Genomic DNA, 16,793 nt, shown 5'->3' with positions numbered 1-16,793 from the left:
CAGATTTTTTTCCAAGGAGAGTAGCACTCACACACACTTAAAAGTTGTACTCAGTTAGGTAAAAGATATATTAAAGTATAAGAGGAGGGTCATTATTTTGAGCCCCATGTATGCAATATTTAGAACAGGGAAATATATTAAAGTTGAAAGGCATTTCTTTCTTTCCAACCTATCCTCTGTTTGTCAGAGGATGCAGAGAGATCACTTGATCATTGCCTGTTAGGTTCACTCCCTCTGGGGCACCTGGCATTGGCCACTGTCGGAAGACAGGATACTGGGCTAGATGGACCTTTGGTCTGACCCGGTACAGCCGTTCTTATGTTCTTATGATATGTAGTTAGACCAGTGGTCCCCACAATGTCAGGGTCACGCACCCCAACCCCCGTCCATGGCCCCCGACCTGGATCCAGGCCCAGGAGTGGGGATGCGGCTCCTGGATATTGGGGATGCGGATAAGGGGGCTGAGGCTGGGGTGGTTCAGGGCCCGGGAATGGAGTGGCAACCGGGGCCAAGGTTGGGGCTAGGGCCAGCAGCGGGGGCGGAGCTGTGGCCGGAGGCGGAGGCTGGGCACGAAACCGAGGCTGTGGCTGGGGGCAGGGTAGGAGCAGAGCTCAGAGTGGGACTAAGTGGGGCTCCTTCCCTGTCCCCTGTGGGGGCTGGCCTGGACTCCGGTGAACCCCCTTCCCCCAAATGTTCCCTCTCCGAGTGGGGAGTACCCCACAGTCTGGGGACGTCTGAATTAGACGGTGCTGTAATGATATCTCTGCAGGAAGGAAAACTCCCATTCAATAGCACCAGTAGTGAAATGTGTAAGAGGGAAATTCCCTCCGGTTCAGAGGACCTGCCCAATGCAATTGACCAATTAATGTACATCTGTACAGGGGAGAATTTCAGCCAGAGTGTTTTGGAGAGAAAGAATGGAGGGGAAAGGAAAACCAGAAGGCCGATACTATGATGCAGCATAATTTTTAATGGGAATGAGCAGTGCAGTTTACACTTTACAGAGGGAATTAATGCAGAGCACTGAGAATGTATTTTCAGGGTTACAGTAAGAGCTACAGCCAGTCACCGGCTCCAAGGTTATGCATTTCACACAAGATATTCTACTTTCTTTCTTGAAGCTGTAGAGTTTGAAATTCAGGTCCCGTCTTAAACCATTTTTTTTTCTCCTCAGCATCAAATAGGACAAAAGCACAATATGAGCATAAGACTAAACTGCAAAATAATATAGACAATAAAGCTAAGGTAACATGTAAGAAGAGGAAAGCATAGATAGGCCTGATTTATACAGGCGACGAGCAACCAAAACCACCACTGATTTTCAGTAGTGTTGTAGCTGAGTGGTGAATCTCTGTCTTCTCTTTCATTTCCTGGTTGTTTCTTCTTCCGTGGATCTTTCTTCTGGGTTTAACATGGGCCACAGCTTCCACGGCGGGAAGAATAACTCCTACCATATCTCTTCCCATACCCGCATAAGCCCCCATAGCCACCCCCGTATCCACCACCATAACCACATAAGCCTCCATAACCACATAAGCCCCCATAGCCATATAAGCCTCCTAAATGACCCCCATAGCCACCCCCGTATCCACCACCATAACTACATAAGCCCCCATAACCATATGAGCCTCCATAACCGCTTAAGCCCCCATAGCCATATAAGCCTCCTAAACGACCCCCATAGCCACCCCCGTATCCACCACCATAACCAGTTGAGCCACCCAAAACACCACCCGCAAATGAGCCACCGGCTCCATAGGGCAGAGCTGGCAAGGTGCTTCCCACTATGGTGTGTTGAGGGGAAGTAGAGAGAGTTGGTCCTGGGAACAGCACCGAAACCGGTGGTGGATAGACCACTGCTGTCGAATCTCCACATGAGGTGATACAAGGCTCATTGCGGGCAACCACACATGGATCAGGGCATATGTCAGGATAACATGGGCTGGGTCGGCAACACAGGTCAGACATCTTTTGTGATGATCGTAAACCTGAAACACACAGAAGGGAGCAGAGGAAACTCAACACGCTGTTGACAATGGAATAGGAGACTCACTGCTGGAGGTATATGGTAACATGGGCTATGTAGGTCCCTTTTTGCAGGCTTCGTATCTGGGTATTCTCATAGATATCCACACCAACCAGCCAGCCCCAGTATTGCTGACATAGCTCCCCTCAGCTGTCTTTTCTGAGAGGTCCGAACTGGTAGGTGCACACTGAGAATACCCATCCGATTAGAACCCACAAGTAAAATAGGAAAGGGAATGCCTACTCTCAGGATCTGCCTGGGATTAAAAGGGGAAGGTAGATGTCTTAGTCTCTCTGTGGGTTTGGTCTGAGGATATTGAAGGATAGGTTTCCGATACAGCGAGGATTAGTGAGTGCTGAGCCCTTTTGAGATTCTGGTTCCATTGGACTTGCCCAAGATCGCACAGGAAATCTGTGCCAGAGAACAAGTCCCGACACAGATTTTCTGAGGCCCTATTTGTGCTATGGCCACATGACCTTCCGTTCCCACCAGCCCCTGAAGGATGAGTGAAAATCATAGAGACTAATTCCTAACCCACAATAGAGAATATTCCCATCATGGATGGCTGCAATTTCCAAACCAGTTTAGAGAATTATGGAGATGCAGTAAATTATTCCAGTGTTCTGTTAAACCAGTTTAATACAGGATTTAGACCCCTCAGATGGTCTAACTCATCGTACTTACCTTTCACTCAAATGTGCTACTTTGACTTACTCCAGCTAAAGATCTGGATCTAAAATTGTGTATTCTACCAGTAAAAGAGGAAAATATTGAAACATTGCATCAGATCAGTGGTTCATCTCATCAAGTATATTATCTCCAGTAATGTGCAGCATCACAAGCCTAAGTTTAAGGTATAAGAATCCTGAAGTTGCCCACTAGAGAGTAAACTGCCCTTAAGGTTACTTTAATCCTAACCCACCTGAAGCAGAGGCTAGCTTTGCCATGAAGGGAGATATATATACACACTGAGTTCTTTCTATATCTATAACAATATCTGAAAAAGAACCATAGAACTGCTTTTCAATCATTATATTGGAAATCTGATCCTCCATAGTTTTATGGAAATGGTAGAGTCAGATCATCTTCCCGGTAAACCTCTGTGACTCCAATGAAGTCAGCTGAAAATCTGGCAATGTGTATTTGTACAGAAAGTCAGAGTAGTGCCATCTATTATCAAAGTGGACTGAAGCTGAGATTTGTCATTTTTTGCAAGGAATTTCCATGTCCAATCTCAAATGATAATTTTTGGGAATGGGGCCAAATCCCATATGTAGATTTGAAAATCCCAACCAGATATTTTTAAAAGACAGCATCCACCAATACCTGCAATTGACTAGCTACAGCAAGACTCCTATGCAAAGAAAGATGCCCTCTGTCCCAACATTTCTAACCTCACCCCATATTAGAGCAGATTTAGTTCAAAGTTAAAACATTCACTAAATCAACAATTGGATCAACTGGAGCCAATTAGACTTACCAAGCTCACCAAGAGGAAAGAGTCGAAAGAAGTGGATAGAAGGTCCTGGAGTTGCAGGCACTTTTATACACCTTCTTAGCCAATGGGAAGGATAGTAGACACCCTCTATGTACTTGGACCTTGTCATTAACCCAATAAATTATTTTCTTAAATGAGTAACTCCTCTAATTATTGTAGTGGCTTTGATCATGGTTAATGATGACTAGTCAATTCCCAGTCCCACATAGGATCACATGCGTGATGCAACTGGTGGTTCCCTTTCATCTTGAATCTTTATGGGCCTGATATCGTCATGGTATCATCCCACTGACTTTCTTGGTGTCAAGGGACTAAATCTAACTCCGTTTCTTTAATTCTGCTTTGAATAACTTCAGAGTTTGAGGGTGACTCAGGAGTGTATCACTAGTCCAATCTGCTGTCATGCACAGGATTCCTTGTTAGTTCTTTGTAACCAGACTAGTATCTAATTAGCGGCAAGGTGGAGTTTACCCTTGGCACTCCTTGGAGGATCGGAGGTATTACTTTGCATGCTTGGAATATCTACCCATAACTATTCACTATGTGTTTGTGCCAACATGCTTTTGACATCCATGGATGTCTTTTCAATCAGTTCAATAGCCTTCAAACCAGGCCTATGGGTCACAATACTCTCCTGGATTCACAACCAGTACATGACCTATGGACAACGTCAGGACCTGGTAAAGCTTCAAAGTAGAGTTGAAGCAGTATCAAAATGGTGCCTATTCTTTTGTGTTCTAGCTGTGCCCAGAGATAACACTTGGTCTAATGTGCTTAGACATTCCAGTCTGGAGACATGATCAATGCTTTAGAATCAAGGACTCAGGTGATGAACAAAATTGAATACACAAGCTTTGCTTACTGCAGTTATTTCCCTATGTTGCATGAAAAAGTGGCAGTAGATGAAAGGAAGGAGTGCAGTGTTGTTTAAAGGATTAGGATTAAAATCTTGGAACTGCACCTGCATTCATAACCTAACAAGTCAGTGTTGTTCTTCAGGGACAATGTTCGTGACACAAATACCATGAGAGACGGAAATAAAGTCTACTTAGTCATGGGGAGCTGGGGCGGGGGGGGGGGCGGAGCATGGTTGAGGAATGAGCTTTCAGGAGAAATAAGACTAATCAAGAATCGGAGCAACCTTAGCACTAGGATGCAATTTCCTTCTCTTTTAGAAATCACCACCACCATCCTCAAAATGGTTTTTTAACTGCTATGGACATCCCTAGAATAGTTTCCTATTATCAGGGAAGCAAGAAGAACAAAAGACTCTATCAAGCTTCCAAGAGAAATCTCTTTGGATATCTAGGCACATAGAAACTGCTCAGTAGTGCCTCTGGTCCTATATCTTTTGTGCAATAATACCCAGTAGCACCTCTGTCAGAGAAGTTCACCTAGGAAAGGTTTAGCTACTGTGTTAGTAGGCACTGGGCAACATTCTCATATGGATAAGTAGATTGGAATCTCCCCAGAATGAGGAATTTATGATCACCACCCTTTTCCCATATGGGGAGATGAAAGAGTGGGAGGTTATCAGTTTACCCAAGTTCACTTGTGGTTAAACACAAGGCCAAGATTTTCAAAAGTCCCTGGTGATATTGGTGCCCAACATCACCCACCTTGTTATTCCCGGTTTTCCAAAATGCTCAGTTCCTATTCAGTTCCCTGTCTAAAGCGGGCATCAGAAATCACCAGTCACTTTTGAAATCCTTGGCTTTTGGGTCTTAATGTTTTACACTGAAGGACACTGGAGCTTTCAAGTAGAATCAGAACAGCCTGCTAAAAAATGTACGAGTATGAGGTTGACTCAGGGGTGTATCACTAGCCCAATCTGCTGTCATGCACAGGATTCCATGTTAGTTCTTTGTATCCAGACTAGTATCTAAGTAGCGGCAAGGTGGAGTTTACCCTTGGCACTCCTTGGAGGATCGGAGGTATTACTTTGCATGCTTGGAATATCTACCCATAACTATTCACTATGTGTTTGTGCCAACATGCTTTTGAAATCCATGGATGTCTTTTCAATCAATTCAATTGCCTTCAAAACAGGCCTATGGGTCACAATACTCTCCTGGATTCACAACCAGTACATGACCTATGGACAACTTCAGTACCTGGTAAACCTTCAAAGTAGAGTTGAAGCAGTATCAAAATGGTGCCTATTCTTTTGTGTTCTAGCTGTGCCCAGAGATAACACTCGGTCTAATGTACTTAGACATTCCAGTCTGGAGACATGATCAACGCTTTAGAATCAAGGACTCAGGTGATGAACAAAATTGAATACACAAGCTTTGCTTACTGCAGTTATTTCCCTGAGTTGCATGTAAAAGTGGCAGTAGATGAAAGGACGGAGTGCAGGGTTGTTTAAAGGTTTAGGATTAAAATCTTGGAACTGCACGTCAGGTTCTTCTTCAGGGACAATGTTCCTCACAAAGCCTGGGAAGAATACCATGAGAGATGGAAATAAAGTCTACTTAGTCATGGGGAGCCGGTGAGGGGGGCATGGTTGAGGAATGAGCTTTCAGGAGAAATAAGACTAATCCAGAATCTCAGCAACCTTAGCACTAGGATGCAATTTCCTTCTCTTTTAGAAATCACCACCACCACCATCCTCAGAATGGTTTTTTAACTGCTATGGACATCCCTAGAATAGTTTCCTATTATCAGGGAAGCAGGAAGAACAAAAGACTCTATCAAGCTTCCAAGAGAAATCTCTTTGGATATCTAGGCACATAGAAATTGCTCAGTAGTGCCTCTGGTCCTATATCTTTTGTGCAATAATACCCAGTAGCACCTCTGTCAGAGAAGTTCACCTAGGAAAGGTTTAGCTACTGTGTTAGTAGGCACTGGGCAACATTCTCATATGCATAAGTAGATTGGAATCTCCCCAGAATGAGGAATTTATGATCACCAACCTTTTCCCATATGGGGAGATGAAAGAGTGGGAGGTTATCAGTTTACCCAAGTTCACTTGTGGTTAAACACAAGGCCAAGATTTTCAAAAGTCCCTGGTGATATTGGTGCCCAACATCACCCACCTTGTTATTCCCGGTTTTCCAAAATGCTCAGTTCCTATTCAGTTCCCTGTCTAAAGCGGGCATCAGAAATCACCAGTCACTTTTGAAATCCTTGACTTTTGGGTCTTAATGTTTTACACTGAAGGACACTGGAGCTTTCAAGTAGAATCAGAACAGCGTGCCTAAAGAATTGAGGATGCTTTTCCTGCAAACAAAAAAAGAATGCACAGAACAGTTAGAGCTGGAATGCCCAGCAAAGCATTACTTGAAGTGGAGAGCCAGATTTCCAGCATGTGTACAGTGCAGAAATGTCATTGGGGTTGATTCAAGACTCCCAAGCCTGTAGGTCCCTTCACGGCTAAGTTCCTAAGCATGATAGAATGAAATTAACCCTAGAGTAGAGAGACCAGCCTAGACACCTCCGCTCCACTTCAATCCCCTTTAGCAATACTTGCAATGTTACGAGGAACCTAAATGGGGCATAGTCTTTTTGCTCTCCCTGTCTGGAGGAGACGATTGCAAACTTCAGGGCTTTATTTCATGGAAACTCAACTTATTGGAAATATGGCCTTGAATTGTATTGGGCTTGGCATCAGGGCCCCTTCCAAATAGCAGCAGGTGGGCATAAAATCATGCAGAATAAAGTCTCCCCACCTAACTAGTGCGATCTCAGAGTAAATTCCCAATTAGACACCATACTGGATTTGACGAACTACCTTGGACTCTTGTGCATGGCATGAGTGAGAATTATAATCCTAAACAGTGATCATAACATTTTCCAGTAATGGGTGGAATTATTTGTGCAAACTATTTTGTTTTATAATTGACAAGCACTTCCTGCACCCAGGGTGTCCCATAGCCTTCTTGTGGGCTAAAACTGTGTACAAATATGCCCCCAACTCAGGGTTCTGCTAATCGCTTCTCTTGACTTATCATCATAGGTGAACTGGGGAAATCTGATTTAATTCAGTCGTTCTATAAATATGTCAATGTTGCTGTACTGAAGTGGTTCTCAAACTTTTGTACTGGTGACCCCTTGCACACAGCAAGCCTCTGAGTGCGACCCCCCCTTATAAATTAAAAACACTTTTTTATAGACTTAACACCATTATTAATGCTGGAAGCAAAGTGGGGCTTGGGATGGAGGCTGACAGCTTGCAACCCCCCATGTAATGACCTCGTGACCCCCTGAGGGGTCGAGAACCCCTGCTCTACTGATAGTTTAACTTTTGACTGATTCTTGCAGAGAACTTTGTGATTCTTGGCATTGTTAAGGGTTTTTTCCCCCCCATAAAAGTTTCTTTTTACTTAGTAAGTTGCAGGCATTGGTGGATTTTGTATTTAAAAATATAAAGCTGCTAATATCTAAGCCAAACAGAATATTGAGAGCACGAATTCTGCTTAATTTTACATGAGAATTGGGCATTCTCATCCTTAGAGAAGACTAACAAATCTCAGGCTAAAGCTACTTTGATATTTGAGAACATTACTCTGTGTACATGGAAACATACATGGCTAACTCATGTGAGTCAACATATTTACACCAGTTTAGGATCTCACCCTATTATTTCCATTTAACTATGGTGAATGTCTTTCATCTACATGAAACAACACTGACAAGGGATTATTTTAACTTATTTCTGGTGGACAGGAGTCCTATCTACTGAAAATTTCACTGAAGCTGAAATGTGAAAAATTCCCCAGTCTTCTGCATCTCAACCCATTAATTTACAAGTGCACAAAGTAAATTGAAAGTGCATGTAATATATAAGATTTGTAGTATTTGAAACACATTTTGCACTGGTGTCAATGATTGCTCCCTAGCTGGATTCTAACCTCTGTCTGTCATTATAAATGCCAAAGCCAGAGAAAAGAGGAGAGGAATTTTCTTTTCTTTTATGCAAAATCGGGCCACAAACTTGCAGAAGCTTACACAGCTGCTAACCTTGAACCATGTCAGAAGCCTCTGAAGTTCAAACACACAAATCCCATGTTTGAAGTGAAGGATGTGTATTGGTCTTCCAGGAACAGAGCCTTAGAAGATTTTGTGAGAGGTGAAACAAGCCATGTTTTAGAACTTATTAATGAGCTGTCAACTGGAGGAAATGTCTGAGTCTACTAAAAGAATCTTTCAGATTTTTTTCCAAGGAGAGTTGCACTCACACACACTTAAAAATTCTACTCAGTTAGATAAAAGATATATTAAAGTGTAAGATGAGGGTCATTATTTTGAGCCCCATGTATACAATATTTAGAACAGGGAAATATATTAAAGTTGAAAGGCATTTCTTTCTTTCCAACCTATCCTCTGTTTGTCAGAGGATGGAAAGAGATCACTTGATCATTGCCTGTTAGGTTCACTCCCTCTGGGGCACCTGGCATTGGCCACTGTCGGAAGACAGGATACTGGGCTAGATGGACCTTTGATCTGACCCGGTACGGCTGTTCTTATGTTCTTATGATATGTAGTTAGACCAGTGGTCCCCAAAATGTCAGGGTCATGCACCCCAACCCCCGTTCCTGGTCCCCGACCTGGATCCAGGCCCAGGAGTGGGGATGCGGATAAGGGGGCTGAGGCTTGGGTGGTTCTGGGCCCGGGAATGAAGTGGTAACTGGGGCCAAGGTTGGGGCTAGGGCCAGCAGCGGGGGCGGAGCTGTGGCCGGGCACGGAACCGAGGCTGTGGCTGGGGGCGGGGTAGGAGCAGAGCTCAGAGTGGGGCTAAGAGAGTCTCCTTCCTTGTCCCCCTGTGGGGGCTGGCCTGCGCTCCTGTGCACCCCCTCCCCAAAATGTTCCCTCTCCCAGTGGAGTACCCCACAGTCTGGGGACGTCTGAGTTAGACGGTGCTGTAACGATATCTCTGCAGGAAGGAAAACTCCCATTCAATAGCACCAGTAGTGAAATGTGTAAGAGGGAAATTCCCTCCGGTTCAGAGGACCTGCCCAATGCTATTGACCAATTAATGTACTTCTGTACAGAGGAGAATTTCAGCCAGAGTGTTTTGGAGAGAAAGAATGGAGGGGAAAGGAAAACCAGAAGGCCGATACTATGATGCAGCATAATTTTTAATGGGAATGAGCAGTGCAGTTTATACTTTACAGAGGGAATTAAAGCAGAGTACTGAGAATGTATTTTCAGTGTTACAATAAGAGCTACAACCAGTCACCAGCTCCAAGGTGATGCATTTCACACAAGATATTCTACTTTCTTTCTTGAAGCTGTAGAGTTTGAAAATCAGGTCCCGTCTTTAACCATATTTTTTTACCTCCGCATCAAATAGGACAAAAGCACAATATAAGCATAAGACTAAACTGCAAAATAATATAGACCATAAAGCTAAGGTAACATGTAACAAGAGGAAAGCATAGATAGGCCTGATTCATAGAGGTGACGAGCAACCAAAACCACCACTGATTTTGAGTAGTGTTATAGCTGAGTGGTGAATCTCTGTCTTCTCTTTCATTTCCTAGTTGTTTCTTCTTCCGTGGATCTTTCTTCTGGGTTTAACATGGGCCACAGCTTCCAAGGCGGGAAGAATAACTCCTACCATATCTCTTCCCATACCCGCATAAGCCCCCATAGCCACCCCCGTATCCACCACCATAACCACATAAGCCCCCATAGCCATATAAGCCTCCTAAATGGCCCCCATAGCCACCCCCGTATCCACCACCATAACTACATAAGCCCCCATAACCATATGAACCTCCATAACCGCTTAAGCCCCCATAGCCATATGAGCCTCCTAAACGACCCCCGTAGCCTCCCCCGTATCCACCACCATAACCAGTTGAGCCACCCAAAACACCACCCGCAAATGAGCCCCCGGCTCCATAGGGCAGAGCTGGTAAGGTGCTTCCCACTATGGTGTGTTGAGGGGAAGTAGAGAGAGTTGGTCCTGGAAACAGCACCGAAACCGGTGGTGGATAGACCACTGCTGTCGAATCTCCACAAGAGGTGATACAAGGCTCATTGCGGGCAACCACACATGGATCTGGGCAGATGTCAGGATAACACGGGCTGGGTCGGCAACACAGGTCAGACATCTTTTGTGATGGTCGTAAACCTGAAACACACAGAAGGGAGCAGAGGAAACTTAACACGCTGTTGACAGTGGAATAGGAGACTCACTACTGGTGGTATATGGTAACATGGGCTATGTAGGTCCCTTTTTGCAGGCTTCGTATCTGAGTATTCTCATAGATATCCACACCAACCAGCCAGCCACCAGTATTGCTGACATAGCTCCCCTCAGCTGTCTTTTCTGTGAGGTCCGAACTGGTAGGTGCACACTGAGAATACTCACCCGATTGGGAGCCACAAGTAAAATAGGAAAGGGAATGCCTACTCTCAGGATCTGCCTGGGATTAAAAGGGGAAGTTAGACGTCTTAGTCTCTCTGTGGGTTTGGTCTGAGGAGATTCAAGGATAGGTTTCCAATACAGCGAGGATTAGTGAGTGCTGAGCCCTTTTGAGATTCTGGTTCCATTGGACTTGCCCAAGATCTCACAGGAAATCTGTGCCAGAGAACAAGTCCCGACACAGATTTTCTGAGGCCCTATTTGTGCCATGGCCACAAGACCTTCCATTCCCACCAGCCCCTGAAGGATGAGTGAAAATCATAGAGACTAATTCCTAACCCACAATAGAGAATATTCCCATCATGGATGGCTGCAATTTCCAAACCAGTTTAGATAATTATGGAGATGCAGTAAATTATTCGTGTGTTCTTGTTAAACCAGTTTAACACAGGATGTAGACCCCTCAGATGGTCTAAATCATCGTACTTACCTTTCACTCAAATGTACTACTTTGACTTACACCAGCTAAAGATCTGGATCTAAAATTGTGTATTGTACCAGTAAAAGAGGAAAATATTGCCACATTGCGTCAGATCAGTGGTTCATCTCATCAAGTATATTATCTCCAGTAATGTGCAGCATCACAAGCCTAAGTTTAAGGTATAAGAATCCTGAAGTTGTTCACTAGGGAGTAAACTGCCCTTAAGGTGCCTTTAATCCAAATCCACCTGAAGCAGAGGCTAGCTTTGCCATGAAGGGACATTATATATATATACTCTGAGTTTTTTCTATATCTGAAAAAGAACCATAGAACTGCTTTTCAATCATTATATTGGAAATCTGATCTCCATAGTTTTATGGAAACGGTAGAGTCAGATCATCACCCAGGTAAACCTCTGTGACTCCAATGAAGTCAGCTGAAGATCTGGCAATGTGTATTTGTACAGAGAGTCAGAGTAGTGCAGTCTATTATCAAGTTGGACTGAAGCTGAGATTTGTCATCATTCTGCAAGGAATTTCCATGCCCAATTTCAAATGATAAATTTTTGGGAATGGGGTCCATCCCATATGTAGATTTGAAAATCCCAACCAGATATTTTTAAAAGACAGCATCCACCAATACCTTCAATTGACTAGCTACAGAAAGACTCCTATGCAAAGAAAGATGCCCTCTGTCCAACATTTCTAAACTCATCCCATATTAGAGCAGATTTAGTTCAAAGTTAAAACATTCACTAAATCAACAATTGGATCAAGTGGAGCCAATTAGACTTACCAAGCTCACCAAGGGGAAAGAGTCGAAAGACCGGATAGAAGATCATGGAGTTGCAGGCACTTTTATACACCTTCTTAGCCAATGGGAAGGATAGTAGACACCCTCTATGTACTTGGACCTTGTCATTAACCCAACAAATTATTTTCTTAAATGTGCAACTCCTCTAATTATTGTAGTGGCTTTGATCATGGTTAATGATGACTAGTCAATTCCCAGTCCCACATAGGATGACATGCATGATGCTACTGGTGGTTCCCTTTCATCTTGAATCTTTATGGGCCTGATATTGTCATGGTATCATCCCACTGACTTTCTTGGTGTCTAAAAGGGACTAAATCTAGCTCCGTTTCTAAAATTCTGCTTTGAATAACTTCAGAGTATGAGGGTGACTCAGGGGTGTATCAATAGTACAATCTGCTGTCATGCACAGGATTCCATGTTAGTTCTTTGTATCCAGACTAGTATCTAATTAGCGGAAAGGTGGAGTTTACCCTTGGCACTCCTTGGAGGATCGGAGGTATTGCTTTGCATGCTTGGAATATCTACCCATAACTATTCACTGTGCGTTTGTGCCAACATGCTTTTGAAATCCATGGATGTCTTTTCAATCAATTAAATAGCCTTCAAACCAGGCCTATGGGTCACAATACTCTCCTGGATTCACAACCAGTACATGCCCTATGAACAACTTCAATACCTGGTAAACCTTCAAAGTAGAATTGAAGCAGTATCAAAATGGTGCCTATTCTTTTGTGTTCTAGCTGTGCCCAGAGATAACACTCGGTTTAATGTGCTTAGACATTCCAGTCTGGAGACATGATCAATGCTTCAGAATCAAGGAATCAGGTGATGAACAAAATTGAATAAACAAGCTTTGCTTACAGCAGGGTTGTTTAAAGGTTAAGGATTAAAATCTTGGAACTGCACCTGCATTCATAACCTAACAAGTCAGTGTTGTTCTTCAGGGACAATGTTCCTCACAAAGCCTGGGAAGAATACCATGAGAGATGGAAATAAAGTCTACTTAGTCATGGGGAGCTGGGGGGGGCGGGGCATGGTTGAGGAATGAGCTTTCAGGAGAAATAAGACTAATCGAGAATCTGAGCAACCTTAGGACTAGGATGCAATTTCCTTCTCTTTTAGAAATCACCACCACCATCGTCAGAATGGTTTTTTAACTGCTATGGACATCCCTAGAATAGTTTCCTATTATCAGGGAAGCAGGAAGAACAAAAGACTCTATCAAGCTTCCAAGAGAAATCTCTTTGGATATCTAGGCACATAGAAATTGCTCAGTAGTGCCTCTGGTCCTATATCTTTTGTGCAATAATACCCAGTAGCACCTCTGTCAGAGAAGTTCACCTAGGAAAGGTTTAGCTACTGTGTTAGTAGGCACTGGGCAACATTCTCATATGCATAAGTAGATTGGAATCTCCCCAGAATGAGGAATTTATTATCACCAACCTTTTCCCATATGGGGAGATGAAAGAGGGGGAGGTTATCAGTTTACCCAAGTTCACTTGTGGTTAAACACAAGGCCAAGATTTTCAAAAGTCCCTGGTGATATTGGTGCCCAACATCACCCACCTTGTTATTCCCAGTTTTCCAAAATGCTCAGTTCCTATTCAGTTCCCTGTGTCAAGCGGGCATCAGAAATCACCAGTCACTTTTGAAATCCTTGGCTTTTGGGTCTTAATATTTTACACTGAAGGACACTGGAGCTTTCAAGTAGAATCAGAACAGCCTGCTAAAAAATGTACAAGCGTGCCTAAAGAATTGAAGATGCTTTTCCTGCAAACAAAAAAAGAATGCACAGAACAGTTAGAGCTGGAATGCCTAGCAATGCATTACTTGAAGTGGAGAGCCAGATTTCCAGCATGTGTACAGTGCAGAAATGTCATTGGGGTTGATTCAAGACTCCCAAGCCTGTAGGTCCCTTCACGGCTAAGTTCCTAAGCATGATAGAATGAAATTAACCCTAGAGTAGAGACCAGCCTAGAGACCTTCGCTCCACTTCAATCCCCTTTAGCAGTACTTACAATGTTACGAGGAATCTAAATGGGGCATAGTCTTTTTGCTCTCCCTGTCTGGAGGAGACGATTGCAACCTTCAGGGCCTTATTTGAAGGAAACTCAACTTATTGGAAATATGGCCTTGAATTGTATTGGGCTTGGCATCAGGGCCCCTTCTAAATAGCAGCAGGTGGGCATAAAATCATGCAGAATAAAGTCTCCCCACCTAACTAGTGCGATCTCAGAGTAAATTCCGAATTAGACACCATACTGGATTTGAAGAACTACATTGGACTCTTGTGCATGGCATGAGTGAGAATTATAATCCTAAACAGTGATCATAACATTTTCCAGTAATGGGCGGAATTATTTGTGCAAACTATTTTGTTTTATAATTGACAAGCAGTTCCTGCACCCAGGGTGTCCCATAGCCTTCTTGTGGGCTAAAACTGCGTACAAATATGCCCCCAACTCAGGGATCTGCTAATCGCTTCTCTTGACTTATCATCATAGGTGAACTGGGGAAATCTGATTTAATTCAGACGTTCTATAAATATGTCAATGTTGCTGTACTGCAGTGGTTCTCAAACTTTTGTACTGGTGACCCCTTTCACACAGCAAGCCTCTGGGTGCGACCCCCACCCCTTATAAATTAAAAACACTTTTTATAGACTTAACACCATTATTAATGCTGGAAGCAAAGTGGGGTTTGAGATGGAGGCTGACAGCTTGCAACCCCCCATGTAATAACCTCGTGACCCCATGAGGGGTCTGACCTGGTACGGCCGTTCTTATGTTCTTATGATATGTACTTAGACCAGTGGTCCCCAAAATGTCAGGGTCACGCACCCCAACCCCCGTCCATGGCCCCCGACCTGGATCCAGGCCCAGGAGTGGGGATGCAGCTCCTGGAGTTTGGGGATGCGGATAAGGGGGCTGAGGCTTGGTTGGTTCTGGGCCCGGGAACAGAGTGGCAACCGGGGTCAAGGTTGGGGCTAGGGCCAGCAGCGGGGGCGGAGCTGTGGCCGGAGGTGGAGGATGGGCACGCAACCGAGGCTGTGCCTGGGGGCGGGGTAGGAGCAGAGCTCAGAGTGGGGATAAGTGTGGATCCTTCCCTTTCCCCTGTGGGGGCTGGCCTGGGCTCCGGTGCACCCCCTCTCCCAAATATTCCCTCTCCCAGTGGGGAGTACCCCACAGTCTGGGGACATCTGAGTTAGTCGGTGTTGTAACGATATCTCTGCAGGAAGGAAAACTCCCATTCAATAGCACCAGTAATGAAATGTGTAAGAGGGAAATTCCCTCCGGTTCAGAGGACCTGCCCAATGCTATTGACCAATTAATGTACATCTGTACAAGGGAGAATTTCAGCCAGAGTGTTTTGGAGAGAAAGAATGGAGGGGAAAGGAAAACCAGAAGGCCGATACTATGATGCAGCATAATTTTTAATGGGAATGAGCAGTGCAGTTTACACTTTACAGAAGGAATTAATGCAGAGCACTGAAAATGTATTTTCAGGGTTACAATAAGAGCTACAACCAGTCACCAGCTCCAAGGTGATGCATTTCACACAAGCTATTCTACTTTCTTTCTTGAAGCTGTAGAGTTTGAAAGTCAGGTCCCGTCTTAAACCATTTTTTTTTCTCCTCCGCATCAAATAGGACAAAAGCACAATATGAGCATAAGACTAAACTGCAAAATAATATAGACCATAAAGCTAAGGTAACATGTAACAAGAGGAAAGCATAGATAGGCCTGATTTATAGAGGCAATGAGCAACCCAAACCACCACAAATTTTGAGTAGTGTTGTAGCTGAGTGGTGAATCTCTGTCTTCTCTTTCATTTCCTGGTTGTTTCTTCTTCCGTGGATCTTTCTTCTGGGTTTAACATGGGCCACAGATTCCAAGGCGGGAAGAATAACTCCTACCATATCTCTTCCCATATCCGCATAAGCCCCCATAGCCACCCCCGTATCCACCACCATAACCACATAAGCCCCCATAGCCATATAAGCCTCCTAAATGACCCCCATAGCCACCCCCGTATCCACCACCATAACTACATAAGCCCCCATAACCATACGAGCCTCCATAACCGCTTAAGCCCCCATAGCCATATGAGCCTCCTAAACGACCCCCATAGCCACCCCCGTATCCACCACCATAACCAGTTGAGCCACCCAAAACACCACCCGCAAATGAGCCCCCGGCTCCATAGGGTAGAGCTGGCAAGGTGCTTCCCACTATGGTGTGTTGAGGAGAAGTAGAGAGAGTTGGTCCTGGGAACAGCACCGAAACCGGTGGTGGATAGACCACTGCTGTCGAATCTCCACACGAGGTGATACAAGGCTCATTGCGGGCAACCACACATGGATCTGGGCAGATGTCAGGATAACACGGGCTGGGTCGGCAACACAGGTCAGACATCTTTTGTGATGGTCGTAAACCTGAAACACACAGAAGGGAGCAGAAGAAACTTAACACGCTGTTGACAATGGAATAGGTGACTCATTGCTGGTGGTATATGGTAACATGGGCTATGTAGGTCCCTTTTTGCAGGCTTCGTATCTGATTATTCTCATAGATATCCACACCAACCAGCCAGCCGCCAGTATTGCTGACATAGCTCCCCTCAGCTGTCTTTTCTGAGGGGTCCGAACTGGTAGGTG

General features: G+C 44.4%; 3 protein-coding genes across 3 annotated transcripts; all 3 read right to left on the bottom strand.

The window, feature by feature from the left end:
- Positions 1-1,407: 1,407 nt before the first annotated feature.
- LOC123351506 (scale keratin-like) lies at positions 1,408-3,081 on the bottom strand. The gene is made up of 3 exons (XM_044990890.1): positions 2,949-3,081; positions 1,569-1,988; positions 1,408-1,520 (listed from the first exon to the last, which is right to left on the bottom strand). Exons 1-3 carry the CDS (start codon positions 3,079-3,081, stop codon positions 1,408-1,410), a joined length of 666 nt encoding a protein of 221 aa, XP_044846825.1.
- A 6,961-nt stretch (positions 3,082-10,042) lies between these two features.
- On the bottom strand, positions 10,043-12,161 carry LOC123351505 (scale keratin-like). Its single transcript, XM_044990889.1, has 2 exons — positions 12,116-12,161; positions 10,043-10,605 (listed from the first exon to the last, which is right to left on the bottom strand). The coding sequence occupies exons 1-2, from the start codon at positions 12,159-12,161 to the stop codon at positions 10,043-10,045; spliced, it is 609 nt and encodes a 202-aa protein (XP_044846824.1).
- A 3,847-nt stretch (positions 12,162-16,008) lies between these two features.
- On the bottom strand, positions 16,009-16,558 carry LOC123352194 (scale keratin-like). Its single transcript, XM_044992005.1, has one exon. The coding sequence runs from the start codon at positions 16,549-16,551 to the stop codon at positions 16,009-16,011; it is 543 nt and encodes a 180-aa protein (XP_044847940.1). The 5' UTR covers positions 16,552-16,558.
- Between the last annotated feature and the right edge of the window lie 235 nt (positions 16,559-16,793).

Source organism: Mauremys mutica, chromosome 17 (assembly GCF_020497125.1).
Source record: "Mauremys mutica isolate MM-2020 ecotype Southern chromosome 17, ASM2049712v1, whole genome shotgun sequence".
In the NCBI taxonomy this organism is placed as follows: domain Eukaryota; kingdom Metazoa; phylum Chordata; order Testudines; family Geoemydidae; genus Mauremys; species Mauremys mutica.
This window is presented reverse-complemented; position numbering and strand designations above follow the sequence as displayed.

Bases quoted from the DNA above. Each gene is read 5' to 3' on its own strand.
- LOC123351506 (XM_044990890.1), bottom strand. From the start codon at position 3,081: ATGGAGGATCAGATTTCCAATATAATGATTGAAAAGCAGTTCTATGGT. The intron at 1,989-2,948 runs GTGGGTTAGGAT...TGTGTGTTTCAG, and splicing joins AAAGCTAGCCTCTGCTTCAG to GTTTACGATCATCACAAAAG. The intron at 1,521-1,568 runs GTCATTTAGGAG...GTGGTTATGGAG, and splicing joins ATACGGGGGTGGCTATGGGG to GCTTATGTGGTTATGGTGGT.
- LOC123352194 (XM_044992005.1), bottom strand. From the start codon at position 16,551: ATGTCTGACCTGTGTTGCCGACCCAGCCCGTGTTATCCTGACATCTGC.
- LOC123351505 (XM_044990889.1), bottom strand. From the start codon at position 12,161: ATGATCTTCTATCCGGTCTTTCGACTCTTTCCCCTTGGTGAGCTTG. The intron at 10,606-12,115 runs GTAAGTCTAATT...TGTGTGTTTCAG, and splicing joins CTTTCCCCTTGGTGAGCTTG to GTTTACGACCATCACAAAAG.